General features: G+C 42.5%; 2 protein-coding genes across 3 annotated transcripts in view; one reads left to right on the top strand and one right to left on the bottom strand.

The window, feature by feature from the left end:
- EIF2AK1 (eukaryotic translation initiation factor 2 alpha kinase 1) overlaps nt 1-1679 on the bottom strand; it is a 13316-nt gene extending 11637 nt beyond the window's left edge. Inside the window, 5 exon segments of the mRNA XM_050980324.1 lie at nt 455-613; nt 1053-1154; nt 1157-1370; nt 1373-1551; nt 1554-1679. Of these exon segments, the coding sequence (XP_050836281.1) occupies nt 455-613; nt 1053-1154; nt 1157-1370; nt 1373-1551; nt 1554-1605 (706 nt within the window). The 5' untranslated portion in view covers nt 1606-1679.
- On the top strand, nt 1562-19763 carry USP42 (ubiquitin specific peptidase 42). 2 transcript variants are annotated; one of them, XM_030229640.2, is made up of 17 exons: nt 1562-1707; nt 5267-5504; nt 6276-6476; nt 7547-7657; nt 7815-7917; nt 8080-8147; nt 8311-8381; nt 8923-9005; nt 10287-10398; nt 10781-10921; nt 11129-11229; nt 11666-11804; nt 12478-13206; nt 13575-13660; nt 14302-15789; nt 16268-16560; nt 18877-19763. In XM_030229640.2, exons 2-17 carry the CDS (start codon nt 5276-5278, stop codon nt 18915-18917), a joined length of 3996 nt encoding a protein of 1331 aa, XP_030085500.1. In that variant the 5' UTR covers nt 1562-1707; nt 5267-5275; the 3' UTR covers nt 18918-19763. The 2 variants fall into 2 exon arrangements, with proteins under 2 accessions (XP_030085500.1, XP_030085501.1); XM_030229641.2 differs by lacking the exon at nt 1562-1707 and adding an exon at nt 2278-2429.

Below are 19763 nucleotides of genomic sequence, written 5' to 3'. Positions count from 1 at the left end.
GACTTTATGGAAATATAAAGAACTTGCAAAGGTATTTACTCAGATTTTCACAGAATATAATTTTGAAATATTTAGTAAAGACTCTGCTGCAATTATTTCTTGACAAATATTTTATTAAATTCCTCTTCTACCAGCATTTTTAGATCACATATAACAGTAATATAATTTACCCTGCTGCCCTTCTCATGATGCAACTCACATGGTCTAGCTGAAACAGACTCTCTGATCCTTACATCTACAGCAATATTCTGTTACTGTTTTCAAAAATAAGACAAGGTGTCATTGCCAATTTAGTTGATTTAAGTTATTCATCCTCTTCACAGAATCATTCTTATCCCAGTGGGATGAAGCCTACAGCTTTGTATTGGTATTACACCGTAACTCTACACAGAAGGGTCTGGTACACATTGCAGTAAGACAGTCTGAGAGACAGGAATGAACTCCTCTTACTAACTTCGGAACAAACCCCTGGAGTGAACGGGGTTGTGCGTGTACATGTGGCAGAGATGCTCCAGCAGTGACACAAGCAGCAGCTGGTTCTGGATGGTTGAAGTGAACTTCACAAATTTTTGCGACCCGTTTGCAACTCGCAGCTCCGCCGGCACATCCGAATCTGCAAGAGGACAGTCAGACGAATGAACTTTGGCCTCAGTACACACCCATTAACCTAAACATGAAAACAACGTACAGCCACACAGCTTCATCACAACCCCGGCTCACAGACGCAGCACCCGACCTGCCACTGAGCGAGTAGCTTTAAGAGGCCAATTAAGAACCTAATTAATTTTTTTAAGTGTGCACGGAAAGCAGCTACCCGGGGAGGCCGAGGCGCCCCAGCCCGAGGCAGGGGGAGCTCGCACGGCGGCCTCAGGGCAGGGTGCTGCTGAGGGCCTGCCCGCTCTTGCATCACCCCCGCGGCCGCCGCTACCTCCGAGCGGTGGGGAAGGACGGGAAGAGGAAGGCGACGGTTCTACCCTCCTTCCCTCCCTGCCACCCGGGAGAAAGGGGCGATTTCCCCGCTCACTCACAGGGCTGCCGCCGGTCCCGCTTACCATCAAAATGCGGCTCCGGGCTCTCCTCAGGGAACTCGATGGCGGGCACCGGCGCCCGCATGGCCGCAGCCCTCCCGCCCCTCACATGCCCGGCACCAGGATCCCATCCGCTGCGGCCGGCGGGGCCCGCCCGGCCCGCCGTGGGCGGCTCCGGGGGCCGGGCCAGCGTTTATGGCCGCTCTTTGAGCGCCGAGAGATAAAACATGAACTGGAGGGATAAACCCGAGAGGGGAACCTTCGGCCCAAAAGGCGGGGACGGGCGGGCAGGAGCTCGTACCGAAGGTCTGCAGTGGGGAGCGGAGCGTCCCCTCCCCTCCCCTCTGCACGGGGACCGGCACCGCCCGCAGCCCGCGTGAGCCCCGCGCCCGGACCGGGGGTCGCCGAGCCCCCTCTAGCGGCTCCCGGCAGCGGCACAGGGGCGGTGCCGGTCCCCGTGTGACCCGGAGGCGCTCGCTGCTCCCCCCGCCGCCGCCGCCGCCTCCTCTCCTCCCCCCGCCCGCCTGCCCGGCCGGCGCCGGGCCCCGGATGCAAGAGGCCGGCGGAGGGACGTCATTGTTCCCCGACGGACTGTAACAGTAGGCGGAGCGGGCCGGGCTGAGGCGGGGGCTGCGGCGAGGGGGACCCGGCAGCGCCGAGTCAAGCGGGGCCGAGCCAGGTAATGGGGCTGGGGGGGAGCGCCGGGCCCGGCGGTAGCCCCGGCACAGCCCGGCGGCACCGCGTGCGCCTCCCGCCTGGAAATCAATGGGCCGGGGGGAGGGGCCGGCCCGGGAAAGGGAAGGGAAAGCGACCGGCGGGAGCAGCCGGCTCAGCCCAGCCCAGCCCACCGCGCCGGGGCGCGGGCCGGGCGCTCGGCCGCTGCCCTCCTGGCTGGCGGGCAGCCGGAGGGGGTGGGACCCCCGGGCGGGGCGGGGCGCCGTCCCCAGCACGCGGCGGAGGGACCCAGCCCCGCCGCCGCCGCCACCCCCTGGGCCGGCGGGACCGGCCCCCTCCCGGCGCGGCGGTGCTTCCTTGCCCGCCCGCCCTCTCCGTTACGCGCCGGGGTCCCGCCGGCGCCCGCATCTCCTTCCTTCTACTCCTGCTGCTGTCGGCGAGGGGGACTCGGCGTGGGTCCCCCACGTCCCGGCGCAGGCGGGAGGGCGACCGGGACGCCCCGGCCCGGCGTCCCGCCGCGGGAGCGGCGCTGTGCCCCGCCTGGCCCCGCGTTGTTCCCGCTCGGCGCGGCGGTGGCGGCTCCTGCGGCCCCTCCGCCCCGTGCCCGGGGGGCTCCGCGCTCGCTTCGCCGCCCCCCCACCCGCGTTGCCATGGGCACGGAGCCGCCGTTGGGCGCCGCCGCCGGGGTCCTGCCCCCGGGCCGGAATGGGACGCGGGCCCGGACAGGTCAGCAGGGGGCCGGGCGGCGGAGGCGGCATGGCACGGGCGGGGAGCCATGGGGCTGAGGGGCCGGGCGGTGTGAATGGTAGAGGAAGAAGGGCGAGGCGGGAGCTCCTTCAGGGCCGGTTCCCGGCCCCCTTCGCCTGCGTGTCGGTGTGGGTTTTGTTTTGTGTGTGTTTGGGCTCTTACCGCGCTGAGTGCGGACATGTTGCGTGCGGTGCCCGTTCCTGCCCCTGCCAGCGGCCTTTTACTGCCGGTGTCGGCACGCTTTCGGGTAGCGGGACCCCTCAGAAGGGCAGAGCGAGGGAAAGCGGGTCGGTGCTGCGGGCTTGGCGCTGGCGGGGCGGGCGGTTCGGTTGTGAGCGGGCTCCGGGGCTCGGGGCCGCCCGGAGCGAGGCGCTCGCGGGCGCTCGCGGCGCCGGGCTCGGTCCCGCCACAACCAACGGCCCCGGGACACGGAGCTCGGAGCTGCCCCGCGCCGAGCGCTCCCCGCCGCCTGCTCAGCCAGGGTAAAAGCATTAATTACTTTTTCCTCTGCTGCCTTTAATTTTGTAACGAAAGTAAAACCAGCGCGGGACGTGTGTTTGTGTTCCGCGCTGCCCCCGGTTGTTTTTGCTCCCGGCGGCGTGTGCCGTGCGGTCGGTGGTGTAGCGAGGTGACGCTGCCTGGGCTTCTGCTGGAGAAGTTTCCTCCTGCTTCTTGTTTGTGCCTCGGTGTTGCCGTGTGCCGCTCTTGTTTTTTAACACTCACTGCTGGAAGTGTTTGGTTTGTACGGAGATAAAGACACATACTCCCTGGCTGAACGCGGTTCCGTGAACGGGATCTTGTACAAAACCCTCCTGAGCTGTGATTTATTGTATGCAAAGCGGAGACCAAACATAAATATTTAGATCCGAGTATTAACTGATGCGTGTTGTGATGAGACTGCGAAAAAAGAATCTAAACAACGCTGATGCATCACTCCAAATGGGAGGAAAGCAACTGTTTGAGCTGTTTGGCTCGTCAGTATCATACTGTGAGAAGTCTGTTATGGGAATAGCAGAGGGGAAAAGAGCTCGATACACATGGCAGTGTGAATTTATGTTCAGCAGTGGTACAGGAGCAGAACCTGTATTCACAGTGAACTGTGGGAAAATATCTGTGTAATGTTTGTGCTACTTCATCAAAAGATGTTATATCCAAATTAATTATATTGACAGATTTTGAAAAAGTGGTGGATCTGAGTTATTCTTGACATCCGTTGATATTTGCAGGTGTCTAGTGTTTGATATCTGGTAATCAGTTGTCAAAACTAAATTAGCAGCACCAATCAGTGCTACTCAGTTGTCAAAAATAAATTTAAAAATATGTGAGGCTTCCCTCATTGGTCAGGCCAAAGCTTTTTTGTGATCATATTCTTCTGTTTGCTTTTCACTGCAGTCTTGATTCTGGTTTTTGTCCTGCAAATAAGTTCATTATGTTGTTGAAACCCCTTCCCTTTCCATCAGGAAAAAGAGATGTCACCAGTATCTGCAATTTGGAGTCTGGATCTTACCTGAAAATCACTAAGCCCAAAAATTGTTATCTTAATCTTTGAAATGGAGAAGGATGTCCTCATTTTTCAGTAACATAAGTGAATTTTCCATTTTTATGTATTATCATCTCTAAAATGGAAAGTGTGTACAGAGTAGATTTTAAATTGAAAATTTAGAGGGGAAAAAAATCTAATTAAAGGTTCCACACAGGATTTGTCTTTTGTGGGACTAGAAGTTCTGCAATTTCCTTTGCTTTGTTTAATCTACTGGAAGTTTCATCATTAGCAATCAGGTTGTGCCATGAATCTGAAACTGCTTTATGCTTTGTTCTCTCGGTTATTTTAGTGTTACAAAGCAAGTTATACTTTAAACCCTCAGTTAAGTTTATAGTTTCCCTAAACTTGAACAGGCCCTACATGATAGAGTACGATAGCAGTAAAAATTTACATATAGGAGTTGATAATTGATAATGTAATTATTCAGCAACTTACTATGCACACAACATTACATGTATTTAAAGAGGTACCATCTTGAAACGTAATCAGCATTTTATAAATGACTGAGTATCAGTTATTGCCCTTATTCTTGAAGGCTGAGGATTAGGATTTGTTTTGCTTTCTGTTGCGGTCATCATTTTCTTTTTATAGTTTACATTCCTCCTTTGTTTTTCCCTGGCAGAACAACTGTACATAAGTAGAACTGAAAAAGATGCTTTTGAATTCAACTTCTTGGTTTATAAGTAAGCATTGTAAATGATGGGTACAAAATACCACAAGGAATGCTGCCAAAATTGTATCCAAACAAATATTTCTTGGAAAGGCAGAAGAAACCCAGGTGGAAATAAATTTGCAAGTGTTTTCTAGCTCTTCTTTCCCAAGATTTCTCAGAGCTGTTTCCCATGCTCTATGTCATCAGGGGTGTGTGGTTCCCAGGAGCAGAAAGATGTTGGCCAGACAATTCCTCCTGGATCTCAACAGGCCAGCACTTGATTGTGCCACTGCTCACAGCTTCTTTTAAGAAAAAGATCTTGGTAACTATAGTGGTTAAAATCCCATGAAAGTGTAAGAAATGCCATCCGTCATTGACTCAGCAGAAGTTAAAAAAATATGGATGCAGTTTAGAGGGAAAAAATCTACTTTGTGCATTCAGTTGGGCGTTGGGTGGAATTTTTTTGGTGTGTTTTGGAGTTTTGTTCCCTTGTTTGTATTCATTCTTAGCTGTTTAGTTCTTCAGGTTCTTTGAGGCTAAGGGGCAGGATTTCTCTTGGTCTTTCCTTTCTGGAATATTTTGGACGTTCTTATACCAAACAGAACTTTTGCCTTGTTACAGATATGAACAATGACCATAGTTAACAAGCCAAAATCTTCAAAGTCTAAAAAATCTTCCTCAAGACGGTCTGACAAATCTATGAAACCCCGTACTAAAAAAATGACGTCTCGCACTGCAAGTTTGGGCCGGGTACCTCCTACAGAAGATCCAAACAAAGTCTCTGTGGACAAAGGTCCTGGGGGGCATATTTATTGTAGATCATCTCAAAAGTCAAAGCCTTTTGCCCAAAGAGATCTAGGTAAGTGTCTTCTGTCCTCCCTCCTTTTTGTTAAAAACAAAACCAAAGTAGAAGCAGATTTTAGTTGTTGCATTGCTATAAAATGGGACTACAGCAAATCAAGGGTTCAGCCACAGACTTCAATTTTGTGCATCCCCTAAGGCAGCTGCAGGGAGAGGTGTTGCAGAATTTGGGTTTATCTATTGATAAACATTTACAGTTGATTTGTAAAGTATTTTTTATTTATGTAAAATCAAATGAGGGGAGCTTTTCATAATGCATGGATGTACCTAGGTCTCTTCTGCTCTGGAGAGAAAAGTACATTTTACCATGTCTATTCATGGCTTCCATTATTCACAAGTCTGTGAATAATAACACTGCCCAGGAAGAGATCTGATATCTGTGGGGTTACTTTTTGTGCTGCTTACTTGTTTGTCTGATTTTTCTTACTGCATAACCACAAGTGTAAGGTTGTGGTTTAAGTTATGATAAGGGAAAAACCAATAATTTAATTAAGAGATTAAAGGATGTAGAGATAAAGAAATTGGGTATTAAAATCAGAATGTTAGTTAGTGTCTTTTATTAGAAGAATTACAACAGATGAATAAACTGTTGTCCAAGAGAGAGTGTTGACTAGCAAATTCACGTGGCAGTGTTAAAGCTGAGCATCATGTGTTGCTGTTTTGGAGTAGAGCTGGTACTTCAGGCTGTTCCTGCAGAATCCTACTTTTTAAATACCCTCCTAAAAAAAAAACCCAGGACAACTCTTTTTGAAACACAAATTTCTTGCAGTTGTTAATGATGGGATTGCTCCACCACAAAGAATTCTTTTTCCACCTGAGAAAATCTGTATGGACTGGCAACAAACACAAAGTGTTGGAGTTGGACTGCAGAACCTCGGCAACACTTGTTTCCTTAATTCTACTCTCCAGTGTTTGACCTACACGCCTCCTCTTGCCAATTACATGCTTTCACTTGAGCACACCAAGTCATGTGAGTATTTTCTGACACTGTAAATCTGTTGGACAGCTCCAGAGGTGAAAGAAAAATGGGGTTCTATGAAGAAAATTCTTAGTTGTCCTATTTTGCCTGTAGAAGCAGTTTTGGAATGAGATCTTCAAGGTCATTTCCAGCCTAAGTGGTTCTATGATTTTGCTAACAGGAAGCTCAGAATTATAGGAGTCATATAAAGTGAATTTGTTAATTTAATGTGCCATGATAAAACTTAAAGAAAAGATCATTTCTTGCTTCATATGAATAATGAAGTGCATTGTAAAGTGAGGTATTTGATGAACATTTGGCATTTGGGTTTCCTGCTGATAGAAAGGTGATAAAATTTAGGATGTTGGCATTGAAGATTCTTAGTTCTCACAGCTGAGATACTGCAGTGCACTAATACTGTGAGAAATTACATGTTCAATGTTGACCCATTAAAAAACCCAAACATTCTAAAAAGCACAACAAGCTAACCTTTTATAGACTCAAATAGAAATTTGGGGGGGACTGTATTAAGGCTGATTTTATTCTAAATAATTAAGTTTGTATTTTTTAAAGCCTGTAATTTGTGTTCTTTGAATTTTGTTTTTACACTTGACTTTATTAAGCCTAGGGGAGTTTCTTTTTATATCCATAAATGTAGAGTTATTTCCTAAGGCAGCCCTATGCTTTCTAGTCTGATATCTCAATATGTATTTCTAGAAGTTTGATTGTGTTTTATTCCCATATATAAAAATTATTTCAGTTAAGAATCATGGAGTCATTGGAAGGAACCTTCAAAATTATTTAGTTTTATTATGGGCAGGGACACCTTCCAGTGGGAATATTCCAGGCCAGGGTGGATGGGGTTTTGAGCAGCCTGGTCTGTGATTTAAGGAGTTTTATTCTGTACAATTCTCCATAGTAAAATGCCACAAAACTGTTGGGATATTGACACCTTAGGAGAAGGGAATGTACCACAGAGAGTGGACATTGCCCCCACAACTTAGATTATTATTGTTTTAGGGTGAGTTTTCCTTTTAGCAATGTGTGTTTGACTAGAATGGGATGCTTTCTTCTTTCACCAGGTCATGTAGAAGGATTCTGTATGATGTGCACAATGGAAAGTCACATCAACCAGGTCCTGTGTTGCTCTAATAATGCTATCAAACCTACATCTGTTATCAATGGCCTTAAAAGTAAGTAGTTTGATATAGGCTTTTTGGGTTTAATTTTACAGGGAGTTATTTGATGCATGTAAATAATTGTGCTACTTTAAAGAAGAGGTATTTTAGAAATGTATGTTTTCTTTCATTCTATAAGAAATAAATTTATTATAACCTTCTTATTTATTAGGAATAGGAAAACATTTCCATTTTGGCAGTCAAGAGGATGCACATGAATTCTTATGCTTCACTGTTGATGCTTTACAGAAAGCTTGCTTGAATGGAAGCACCAAGTAAGCATAAAATAAATAAATTTAAATCTTTCCTAGCCCCTCTCACTATTTTATTTACTCTCATGAATTAAAATCTGTGTCTTTGGTTTTCATAAAACCAAAAATTGAGAAATTAACTGTGTGCTTTCAGTCTTCTGAGGTCTGACTCTAATTTATTTCCAGATTAGACAGATCTTCTCAAGCCACCACACTTATTTATCAAATATTTGGAGGATATCTAAGATCTCGAGGTACTTTTTTTAAAAATTTACTCTCTTTCAAACTGATCTGTGTCTTTTTGTCTGTCTGTAGCAAAGGAGTTTGTAGTTTGACTAAAGTAATGTGTATTAATAATTTAAAATCATGCAGTTAGTCTCATTCAAGTGGTGTTAAGCATTTGTATTTTGATTCCAGTAAAGTGCTTGAACTGCAAAGCAGTGTCGGATACGTACGAGCCATTTCTCGACGTTACTTTGGATATAAAGGTAAGAATGTGTGTGAGCCTGGGCTGAGATGTGTAAAGACTTGTAGAGCTGTGTAATATAAAGTCATTTTGCTTAGAAACTGATCTTGTTCAAGCAAACAGCTTGGTAGTGGATGGTGGTGGATTGGACTGTGTTGTTCTGTGGAAGCCATGGAAATGCTCTCCATGTTTGGATTGGATTTAAGCTGGAAAAATAATAATTTTGGCTACACAAACAATGATATAATCATACTTCTCTGAATTATTCTACTTCAATATACATCTATTGTTAGACTGATGGGTTTGATTGTTCTCATTATTGATGCCAAGCCGTACCACAGATACTGTCTGGCACTGCAAAATTTATTTGTTTTGAAGTGGGATCATTTTGAAATGAGGTAAATACTCAGAACTCTGTTTCTGTCTCCTCCTTCACAGTGTTTGCTGGTTCACAGTAGGCCACTTAAGTATAAACTAGTAAGGTTCTCTAGTAAAGTGCTTGTAAGTGCTTGAAATTTTCAGTTCTTGTGACTTAGTGTTCTACTTTCTTTCTACTCATGCAGGCAGTTACATCTGTCACCAGAGCTCTAGAACAATTTGTGAAACCGGAACAGCTGGATGGTGAAAATAGCTATAAGTGTAGCAAGTAAGATTGTTATTAATTACACCTTAATCCAGGAGACATGTTCAATGCAGTGCATGACTTGAAGGATGAATTATCTCTTGACTTTGTTTAGCAATAAGACAGAGATGGCTTGCTGTTTCATTCAGTTTTGTTTACATAACTAGTATCATGAAATCATTCAAAGCTTGGGAAATAAGGCACTTGTTCCTAAATTTTTATATTTCTGTTTGAATATTTGGAAATACATTATAAGAATTTTATTGCTCACATTGGACTTTTCTTCCTAATGCTGTCTGGCTGGGCCTTGTCAGCCTTGCTGAGTGTGAAGTTGCACACTAAATACTCGTGGCCAGAGGTTAAAAGGCATGTCTGATAAGTGGTGAGCTGGAGCACAGGGATATGGACAAGGATCTGGGGTGGGAGGCAACACCAGCTTAGTCACACACAAACCCAGAAGTTTAGTCTTTTTGTGAGTTTGAAAAGAAAGGTTTGGGGTATGTACAGTGTCATTTCCATTGCTGGCAAACTGTTATATTAGTTTTCAGTTTCTTTTTTGTTTTCTACCATTATTTTTTCTAATAAGGATTACTACTGCCTGAAACCTTTATCTCTAAATACAAGTTTCAGAATTTTATAAACCACTTCTTTTTTTTTTTTCCTTATTCTGGGTGGCTCTCTTATTTTGTTCATTGGCTTTCTCTATCAGTTTGGAATCCTGTACTTTGTATTTTGACATCAGTTTTAAAAGAGACTGTTAAATCCTTTCTGTTTGTTACTGAGCAGTACTTTTCTTGACAATGTGAAGTGACACGTTTCAGTCTTTGTGCTGATGGTTGCATTTCAGGACTTAGTCTGTACCTCCTTTGAGTGTGCAGCGAAACAAAAAAAAATTGACAATTTTGAAGGACTTCAGAGGGTTTCAGTCTTTCCAGGCAACCTCAGTACAAGAAAACTCAAAATTGTCTGCCTCTTGCTGAATGGCTGTTTCCTTCCAGTGACATCTTTACGTTTTTTACTGCCTTACCTTTTTGACATTAGAAAGATACATCATCAGGCATTTATTTGGCTTTCAAGAGATAAGGTCCTAAATCCTTCTTCTGTGGAGCTGTCTCTTATATCCTGCTACATTCACTCTATTAACAAAGCTGAAATGCAGTTTGTGGATTTAAGAAAAGATCGAACACATTATACAAGCAAAATATCATTCAAATAGCATAAGCACATGTGAGAAATGAAAACTTGTTTCACTTCTGAGTGAGAAAAGAATATAATGTTAAAAACATGTCTGTGCTTGTTTTAAAGGTGTAAAAAGATGGTTCCAGCATCAAAGAGATACACGATACATCGCTCTTCCAATGTTCTCACAATATCACTGAAAAGATTTGCAAATTTTACAGGTGGAAAGATCAACAAGGTATGTTTGCAGCTGGAATGCTGCTTTATCTTCTTGGAATGGGCATTTCCCAAAGATGAATACTCATTTTAAAGTTGTTCACATTTCCGGCAGTAGCTATAGTGTAAGAGAAGTTGATATAACAACTTAGCAACTGTGGCTGTTACTTTTTTTTTAATACTTACAGAGTTCCTGTGTGACCATAAGAACATACTTTCCCCTTAAAGAGCTAATTCTGTGGAAAATAGCTCCCTGCAGCTTAAGTTATTAAATGTTGTTTCCCAGAACAGGCATTTTCAAGTTAATTGAAAAATATATTCATGTAGTCCTAGCCTATGTCTTTTTCAGGCTATTCCATTAAATATTTCAGGATAACTTTTTAATCTTCTTTGTCTTTGTTTAGGATGTAAAATACCCTGAATATTTGGATCTTCGAGCATATATGTCCCAATCCATTGGAGAACCCCTCATCTATGCTTTGTATGCAGTTCTTGTACATAGTGGCTTCAACTGTAATGCTGGACACTATCTCTGCTTCATAAAGGTAGAGCTCAGCTCAACTTCTAACAGGATAAAATTTGTGCTGGCAAAGAAATTAAAATGTTATTGGTAACCACTGGTTTTAGGGGAAAACATTGCATCATGTGCTTTGTTTGCTTTGTTTTGGTATGCTTTGTTCTGCAGTGTTCTGTCTGTGATATCCTTTGGAACACATGCAATTCATCTGAAGATATTCTGTCTTTGTTTGCAGGCTGGTAATGGACTTTGGTACCGAATGAATGATGCCTCAGTAGAGCTTTCTGATATCAAAACAGTTCTCAATCAGCAAGCTTATGTACTTTTTTATATCAGGTAATAACACCAGATGTGCTCAGAACATTTTTATTGTCAAATTGCTAATAGTTTTCTTGTTTTGAAGTCTTTTTCTTTTCATTCTAGGAAAGTATTTATATTTGTATACTTCTAAGTGGAAATTCCCTGTGTCATTTATTACTTTTCATTGCTTGACTTTAAATTTCTGCACTTGGGAAATGCTTTCTATCTGCTCACTGTAGCTGGCCAGTTTAGGAAAGAGGAGAAATCATGGCCATAGATGGGTGAGGTGGAATCACTGCTCTGGAAAGGACAGTCCTTGTAGGAAGACCATTATCTTCAGTTTGTAGTCCTGCCTTAATCTTCCAGATGTCTCTTGCATGTCGTATTCACTGTTGCTGAGATTATGGGATGGGTTTAGTCCAGGAACAGGCTGAGGGAAGAGCTCTGAGCTGAGGTGCCCCTCTGTCCCCAGGCGCTACGACCTGACGCTGGGGGAGCGAGCGTTCTACCTGCCCGCGCCCTCCTACCCCCGCTCCTTCCTGGGCCAGCGCGGGGCCAACAGCAAGCAGCCTGCGTTCATGGGACCACGGCTTCCTCCTCACATGATTAAGGTAATTGGAGGGGGATAATAGCACCGGGTTTTGGTGGAGGGTGGGGTTTTTTAAGTTTTATTTTCCCTTCCACACTGCAGGTTTCTTCACAGCCCTTGTGCTAAAGCCAGAGTTACTCAAACAGTGGCTAATCTTTAATTGTGCAGCCATGCCACTGTTACTTTACCCTTCCAGCTCAGCTTTCTAAAGCTTGAGAGCTGTGCTCTTGAGACAATTTAAGTCGTCTATTAATGCCTAAATAATTTAAATTTAAAATGTAGTCTATTAATGCCTAAGTAATTTTAATTTAAAAAGTAAATATCTGCCCCATCCCTATTGGTGTTACTTTAGTTAAGACAGTGATAGACTACAAATTGGTGTGTTCCTGAATACTAGCAGAAATATTGCAGTGCTGTCAGGGAGGAAAATAAATATTTTTTTAATAGCATTATTCAATGTTGAGTTCTTTGGGTGGGTGTCAAACTGATACTCATTTGATACCTAAGGCAGGATTTACACACACCTGTTGGACGTGCATGTCCAACGTGGACAGGAGGTGAGGTGGGAGGGAGGTGAGGTTTATTCTTAGCTATCGAGGCAATCTGTAGAACTCTTTAGTATGAGAATTTAATGTTGTAAAACTTCCTGTGCTGTGTGATTGAACATGTCCATCTTACGATCTCTTCAAATCCAGAGTTCAAATCGTTTAAATGGAAATGGACCCTTAAAAGAGGATCCCAGTACTGTTGGTGTTGCTGTAAAAAGGCCGTCTTCAGCTCCACCAACAGCTTGTGTTCAAAACTGGGCCATTTCCAGGCCTTCAATGACAGACCCTTCCAAAACCCAGAAGATCACCATCAGTATTCACAACAAGCTGCCCACCCGGCAGGCGGTGCCGCAGGCGGAGTGTCCGAGCAGCGCTGTGGAGGAGGAGGATCTGAAGCCCCTTCCTTCAGCCACAATTACAAACTCTTCTGCAGCAGAGCCTACCTCAAACCTCTCCACAGTGTCAGTTGCTACTAATGTCTCCAAGCAGGAGGTTCCTGATGAAATCTTTGTTGAGCCAGCAGTGAATGGAAACCCCAAGCTGTGTTCTGATAACATGGTCCCTTACGGTGCAGAGCCTTCAGGAAAAGCCGAGGAGTCGAAGGCCTTGTTCAAAAGGCATTGCAATGTCATATCTTCCAATGGGATTCTGATTGGGAAGGTGGTCCGTACATTGCATAATTCTCATTCGTCCTGTCAGAATGCTGAAGAGAGATCCCAGCATGAGCTGCCAAAAATTGATTCCCTAAATGGTGCTATTAGTTTAGATAATGAATATAAAGAAAATGGACTGAAACTTGATGATTCCACTTGCCAAGTCCAACCCGTTAAACCTTCTGAGATTTTCTTCTCTAAAGCGAATGGAGTGCTTGAAGCGGTGAGTTACATTTGTTCATCTGCACTTTCTCACCTATGATATATGCAATATTCCTGGGCACTACAATGTGGAATACCAAGAAAACACAGCACAGATTTCATTCTAACCCTTTGGGCTACTATCCCACTGAATTTGCAGAGCTGAGCTAACATATGACATATGTCAGCATACGAGAACTTTGGGGAGATAATACTTCATAATTTTCATAAAATACATTTTTGGGAGGAGGGGGATGACGTGTCAAGTGGGAGTGTGCAGGTATCTCCATGATCTTCTGTAATATCTAATGTTGAAAGTTTGTCAGCAGTAGTTTTCTACTAAAAATAGCTTCTTCTTTCTCTTTGTTAACTTCTGTGTTTTAATTGTAGATGCCTAAAGCTTTGTCACCAGATCCTCAAGGTATCTTAGAATCTCTTACATACAGCCAGTTGAGCAGCTTGTCAGAGGAAAAGAGGTAAAATGATTAAACTACACTGATTAAAACAAGATTTCATACAAGTTTATTACTATTTTACCCATCTTAAGTAATACTTGAGAGATTTACATCAGTACAGAGAATTCCACACTGTACATCTGGTATTGCAAACATCAGCACTGGGCACACAGTATTCTGATACTAAATACAGGCAGATGCCTCCTGTAAAACTTTCGCAGGATGTTTTTGCATTTTTCTTCCATTGTCTGGAATACCTTTTCTATTCCTCTTTCCTATTATTGCATCTTAGGATGAGTGAATGTAAATTGCCACAATCTGCTCTCCTACTTGGGAGAATGGGAAATCTGTGTGTTTACCTTTTTTCTAACTGGGGAAAGAGCAAATACAGTTGTTCTGGCTGTTCTGGCTATTGATGAGAGTCAGAGCTGCAAGTGGAAGGAGTTGGATGTGTTGGAGATGGGTTTTCTAAGGCAAGACCTGCAGAACTGAGAGAGGAAAACTTTCCATGGGAGCTGAGGGAGATGTAAGAATGGTTTTCTAAAGTCAATGTCTTTCAGAGTTTTGCATTAGCTACTTTTTTTTTTTTTTAGGAGATTTTACTCCTAACATCTTTTAGATGGACTTATTCAAGTTAAAAATATGTTTTTATTTTTGTGCAGTGTCTCTGGACCTCAGAAGTCTTCTGACAATGATGGAGTTACGGATACTGTAGTGATGGAAGCACTGTTTGCCTATGAAGAATCCAGGAAGGTTCCTTCCAATTTTAGCTGTGAGGTTGAGAAACTTTTTACTCAATCAGATTCTGAAACCATTTTTACCAAAGAAGTTGCTGAAAGTATTATAACAAAAGCTGATAATGCACATCTCAATATTAATGGTCAGCACAAGGTTAGGAAAAAATCCTTGGATACTGAAGGTGAATTCCTTGGGCAGTGTGAGTCTGAAGACATCAGAGATAAAGACAAACTAAGAAGATCAAAAGAACCTGAACTCATTTCAAAAGAAAATCCTTTGTACATCAAAGGATCTCCTGAGAGCAAAGAGAAATTAGGGCAAATTTCCTCTATAAAGCCTGACATTGAATGTAGTTCTAAAAAACTTGCTTCTCTAGATATTACAGATAAATGCCAAGATACAAAGGACATTTCTAATAACTATGTAGAGGTACCACCCGTTAATGACTCTTCTATTACAAAGCTGGATAAAGTATTGGAAAGTCAATTTTCTAGAGCAGATGAAGGACTGAGTAATAAAATATGTGAAGATGATGATAAACATATGAAAAAAAATAAGAAAAAAATCCATGACTCTAAAAGAACTGACAAAGAGCACTACCGGAGGAAGAGAGAGAACTCGGACACTGAGGAGAAGGAGAGGCAAACCAGAAACAAACCAGATGATCATTCCCACAGGAGGCGGAGCTCTCACAGCATGGAAACAAACAAGCAAAGCCGTCACAAGCAGGAGTATTGCAGTGAGAGCAAGTACAGATCCTCCCACAATGAAAGAAACAGTCCCAGCAATGGCAGGAGCTCAGGAAAATACTCTCGTTACAGATCCCGAAGCAGAGAAAGGACAGATGCAGACAGGAATAGGTATTATTATTCCAAAGGAGACAGACCTTGGATTAGAGAAAGATACTATCAAGATGAACCACGGAGATGGGAAAAATGCAGGTACTACAATGATTATTATTCCTCCCATGGAACAAGGGATGGTAGGGAGAGGAGGTCCTCTCATTGCGATAAAGACTATGACAAATTGAGCCAAGCTTACAGCAGGTCACACAAGGATTATCATTGCAAAAGCAGATGGGCTCACAGCACACTCTCCCGAGAGGAGGATGTGCATCACTTCAGCAGCCACAGAGCAAACTTCCACCACTGTTCAGTACCTCAGCAGCACTCGGAAAAATACTCCCGTGAAAGGCACGCGCTGCCACCAGTGTCAGCTCACTCCAGTTTTGAGGACTCTTCCCGGGAAAATGAAAAACTAAGAAATGGCAAAAGAAAATACTCCCACCAAGAAGAAAGTGGAAGTGACATAGAAAAGAAATGCCGGAAGACAGATGACCAAAGAATCAAAAAGTATAAGAAGGTCAAGAAGAAAAAGAAGTCCAAAGATAAACATCGAGAGAAGGATTACAAGTAAGCAAGGATTCCAGCATAATCAGCAATTTTTTCCTAATTATTTTCTGGGTATTTCTCATGTCTGCCTTTTTTTCATTATTTCTAAGTAACTTATCTGTCATAATGTGACGGGATCATGTTATTAGGTTGGCCAAAAGAAGATAGGAAAGATGTTGCTGAATTGTGTTAGAACACTAGAGCTGGACAATGTAGACAAAATAACATCTGCACACCATTCTTGATTAGGTTCCAATTTTAATTTTTATTTTTTTTAATTCCCCATATGCCTGTTAACAATTTGTGTACAAACCACGACCTCTTGTCCTTCATTCTGAGGGCTTAAGATTGCTGCATCTAAATAAACTTAGACATGCAGAAAGTACCACAAAGTAGCAGACACTCTGCAAGTCATCACCTGTGGTAAATAAATAACATTTCATATGTACATCAAGTGCCACATCTGTTTTTCTATTTTTAACTTGCATGTTTCCTTCAGACTTTATGATTTGGATTGCTCTGTGCTCCACTTTGACAATGACAATCGCAAACATAAGAAAAAGAAGAAAAAGAAGAAGCACGACAGGAAACTGAAAGACTTATTGGAATATTTAGATTCTCGTTTCCAGAAGAAAACATGGGAGAAGAAGGAAGAATCCCGTCCTCCAGATGACCATTTATGTGAGCAATACAGAAACCAGGGCAGTAAACAACCCTACAAGGAAGAGAAGCCTTCTGGTGCAGGTGACAGCAAGAAATACAGCTCCATGGCATCCACTGAGTATGTCAGAGGTAAGGCCCTGGGATGTTGGCAGGACTCCTGGCTGTTCAGAACCATCTTTAAATGCTTGGGTGATCAAATCCCTGGCTTTTATCACAGCTTCCAAACAGTACTGTGGCAGGGGATTGGAAATTGAAGATCTTTAAGATCCCTTCCAATCCAAACCATTCCATGATTTAAATAAAATACTACAAACAGTGCTGGTTGCTCACTCAGAATAACAGGAGTTGGTGATAATACTAAATATTGTTGGTCCAGGTGTAGTTCTGCCTTCCCCTAAGCACAGCTGTCAAACCTCCAGAGGACACTTGACAGTTTAACACCTGGAGAGTGTTAAATTCCTGCTATTGTTTTATTCAGTTGGGTTTTTCTGTTAGTATAGGCTTAATAATACATAGAAGTGGGCTGAGGAAACAGCTCTATCCAAATTTTTGATATTTGAAAAAGTCTGTCTGGTGCTTCTTACAAAAAAAACCCAAATTATGAATTTATGTGCCTGACTAAATTTACACTGAGCTCTCAGCTGTTGCTCATCATAATCTCAACTTGGGCTCGCAGTAGATAAATTAATTGGTTTAAGTTAATTAGCTCTAAAATTATGCAATGAAGATGATTGCACACTGCAACAAATTCAACATCTAAAATCAAACTTGACAACATTTCCCATGAAATTTTTGCTGAACAGAAGTGTTTATTATAAAAATAAAACCTTATTAAATGCCTGTTATCTGACATAAACTAGCTCCAGTTACTGATCTAGTTTAATAGAAAACCAAAACAATCCCCTATTTTACACTTACTTTATAAGTAAATAAGAGTAAACGACTTAGTTTATAAGTAAACTTACTTAATACAAGTAAAGTAATCCCTGAAGAGGACAGCTCACTATCCAAAAGCAAGTTTCATTGTTAAATTCTCTACATTTTATACCTACTCACGGTTTAAGAATTGGCTTATTGGTCAGTGACAGTCCTGTTCATTTCTAGTCGTGCTGCAACTGTCAATATACCACACAAAACAAAAAAAAAAAAAAAAAAAAGGAGAAGTTTAATCTTGAAATTCTGGAAAATTAAAATCCCTTTCATGGGGTTTCCACACTTAGGCAAATTGCCACAATTAGTGCGCTGAATTCTTGCACTGAAAAGTTTGCTCAAGGCAAAGGAGAAGCACATTTGTGGAAAACTGATTATATTTTAAGACTCAGATGACCAAAAGTTCTAAAGATAGCATGGAGGGAAAGCTAATTGTTCACCCATTATTCTTTAATGAGAAAAAATTAGGAACTGAATTGAGGTCTTTCAAATCCTAATGTTGTAAAAGGAGACTTCTTTTATGATGCTCATGTCCAAAATAACCCTTATTGCACTAAAAGGGTCTGTTCTAGCTGACAGATCAGGAACTAAACAAAATAAAATGCTCGTCCTCAGTAGTGGTTTGGCCTTGGTGATTCTGTGGCCAGCAGGTGGCAAACTCGGGTTTTCCAAAGCAGGTTTAGTGAGGAATTCCATGTTCTGCATCTCCTTGCTCAGGGCAGGGCACTGAGGCTGCTGGGCCATGCAGGGAAGGAGAAGGAGCTGTTTGTTCATTGCTGAACAACACCAGGGGGAAACCAGGGCTGGAAAAGCCGTTTAAGTCTTGAGAATTCTGGTATTTCCTCAAGTCCATGATGTTAATTAGCTCCATCTTCTGCAATGTCAGTTGGTTTTTTTTAAAGTGGGTCTCAAGTAGTATTCCCTGTTGGATGGAAGCTGCTTTCAAGAGAGGCCACTTTGGCTGTGTTTTTAGAGTGCTGAATGTCTCAAGGTAGGGACAGGTGAGGAACCACTGAGGAATTGTGAGGTTGTGCCTTTTCACCCAACTCCTGTTATTTTCAATAAATTAATAAGGATGAAAACAGCTAGTGATAAATTGTTTTTTCAGAAAAGTTTATACAGGAGGGTCCGGGAAGGAGCAGCTTTGAAGCAGCTCTTTCCTACATTCCTACATGTTCTCTCCAGCAAGTTTGTGAAGGCTCTGCCTTTGTGGCTACAATTTGGTCAGCCTGACCACAAGATTGTTACTAAAACAATGATGCTTTCTAGGCAAAGCTTCAATTGCATTTGATTCAGCCAAGGTCCAGCACTTGCTGTTAAAGCAGGTGGCTCTGTCCTAAGGCTCTGTACAGTTCTGCAGCCTTAGCCTAGAACTGGGGTGCAGTTGGATCCTGTCCTGAGGGAGCAGATGGAGCTGGGGCAGCTTTGAGCCTTGTCTTTTAGAAATCAAGCCCCTGAGACAGTTTAATGTTAAATGTCACAGCAGGACTGACCTTGTTTCCTTTTGCCTTTCAGAGGTGGAGCTGACTGATGAAAGCCTTCAATACTCAGACTGAACCCACCACCAACCCCAAGGACTTCTGACCACCACCCCCAACAACCCTTCACCTTCCAAACCAACAACTTCTCATCATCAAAACCAACGACTTCTTACCTTCAACGACTTCTTACCTTCAAACCTGACATTACCGATAGTGACCACCAAAACTTAAGATTATCAATTACCATCAAGACAAAAATCCAGTCATAAGTGGTGCTTAACATTTCTGTACAGAATTTTACCATATAAGAACTTTTTTTTAGTTTTTAACTTGAGACTTTCTTTTTTAAAATATACTTCTAATCCAAAAGGGTGAAAACTTTTTACAACTGCTGAACATTGTAAATTACCACATAAATATCTCACTGAGCTGAGATAATGCCCTGGAATAGACCATCTCAAATGCTGCTTAATTACAGACTCAGGTTGACTTTATGTTATTCATGTAATGTTACTCCAAGTTAAGACATCTGGTGCAAGAGCGACCAGGAATTATAAAAGTTGCAACTGACAGTCTGTATATTTAATTTAAAGACTTATTTAAAACTTCACAAGTTTTGCAAGAGCTTCATTTTTTTTTTCTGTGGTCTGACACTAGAAACTAATTTACTTCACATTTGAGTTATATTCAAGCTCTGAAGAAAATCTTCTGGTTTTCGACATTGTGAAACAACAAATATGCAGTTCTGAATGTATCTCTCAAGACTATTTGTATATTGTTCCATATGTTTTTATTACATTTTCTTAATATACTGTCATTTGTCTTAAGTCTCAGTTGTCTGTTTTGTCTCTCTAAAGTGTCTAGTTACAGACAAATTCATACTGTGATTTTTATTTTTATTATTAAATGCTATCAAACTGT

This window comes from Serinus canaria, chromosome 14 (assembly GCF_022539315.1).
Source record: "Serinus canaria isolate serCan28SL12 chromosome 14, serCan2020, whole genome shotgun sequence".
Lineage (NCBI taxonomy): Eukaryota > Metazoa > Chordata > Aves > Passeriformes > Fringillidae > Serinus > Serinus canaria.
This window is presented reverse-complemented; position numbering and strand designations above follow the sequence as displayed.

Bases quoted from the DNA above. Each gene is read 5' to 3' on its own strand.
- USP42 (XM_030229640.2), top strand. From the start codon at position 5,276: ATGACCATAGTTAACAAGCCAAAATCTTCAAAGTCTAAAAAATCTTCC. The intron at 8,382-8,922 runs GTAAGAATGTGT...CTACTCATGCAG, and splicing joins ACGTTACTTTGGATATAAAG to GCAGTTACATCTGTCACCAG. The intron at 10,399-10,780 runs GTATGTTTGCAG...GTCTTTGTTTAG, and splicing joins CAGGTGGAAAGATCAACAAG to GATGTAAAATACCCTGAATA.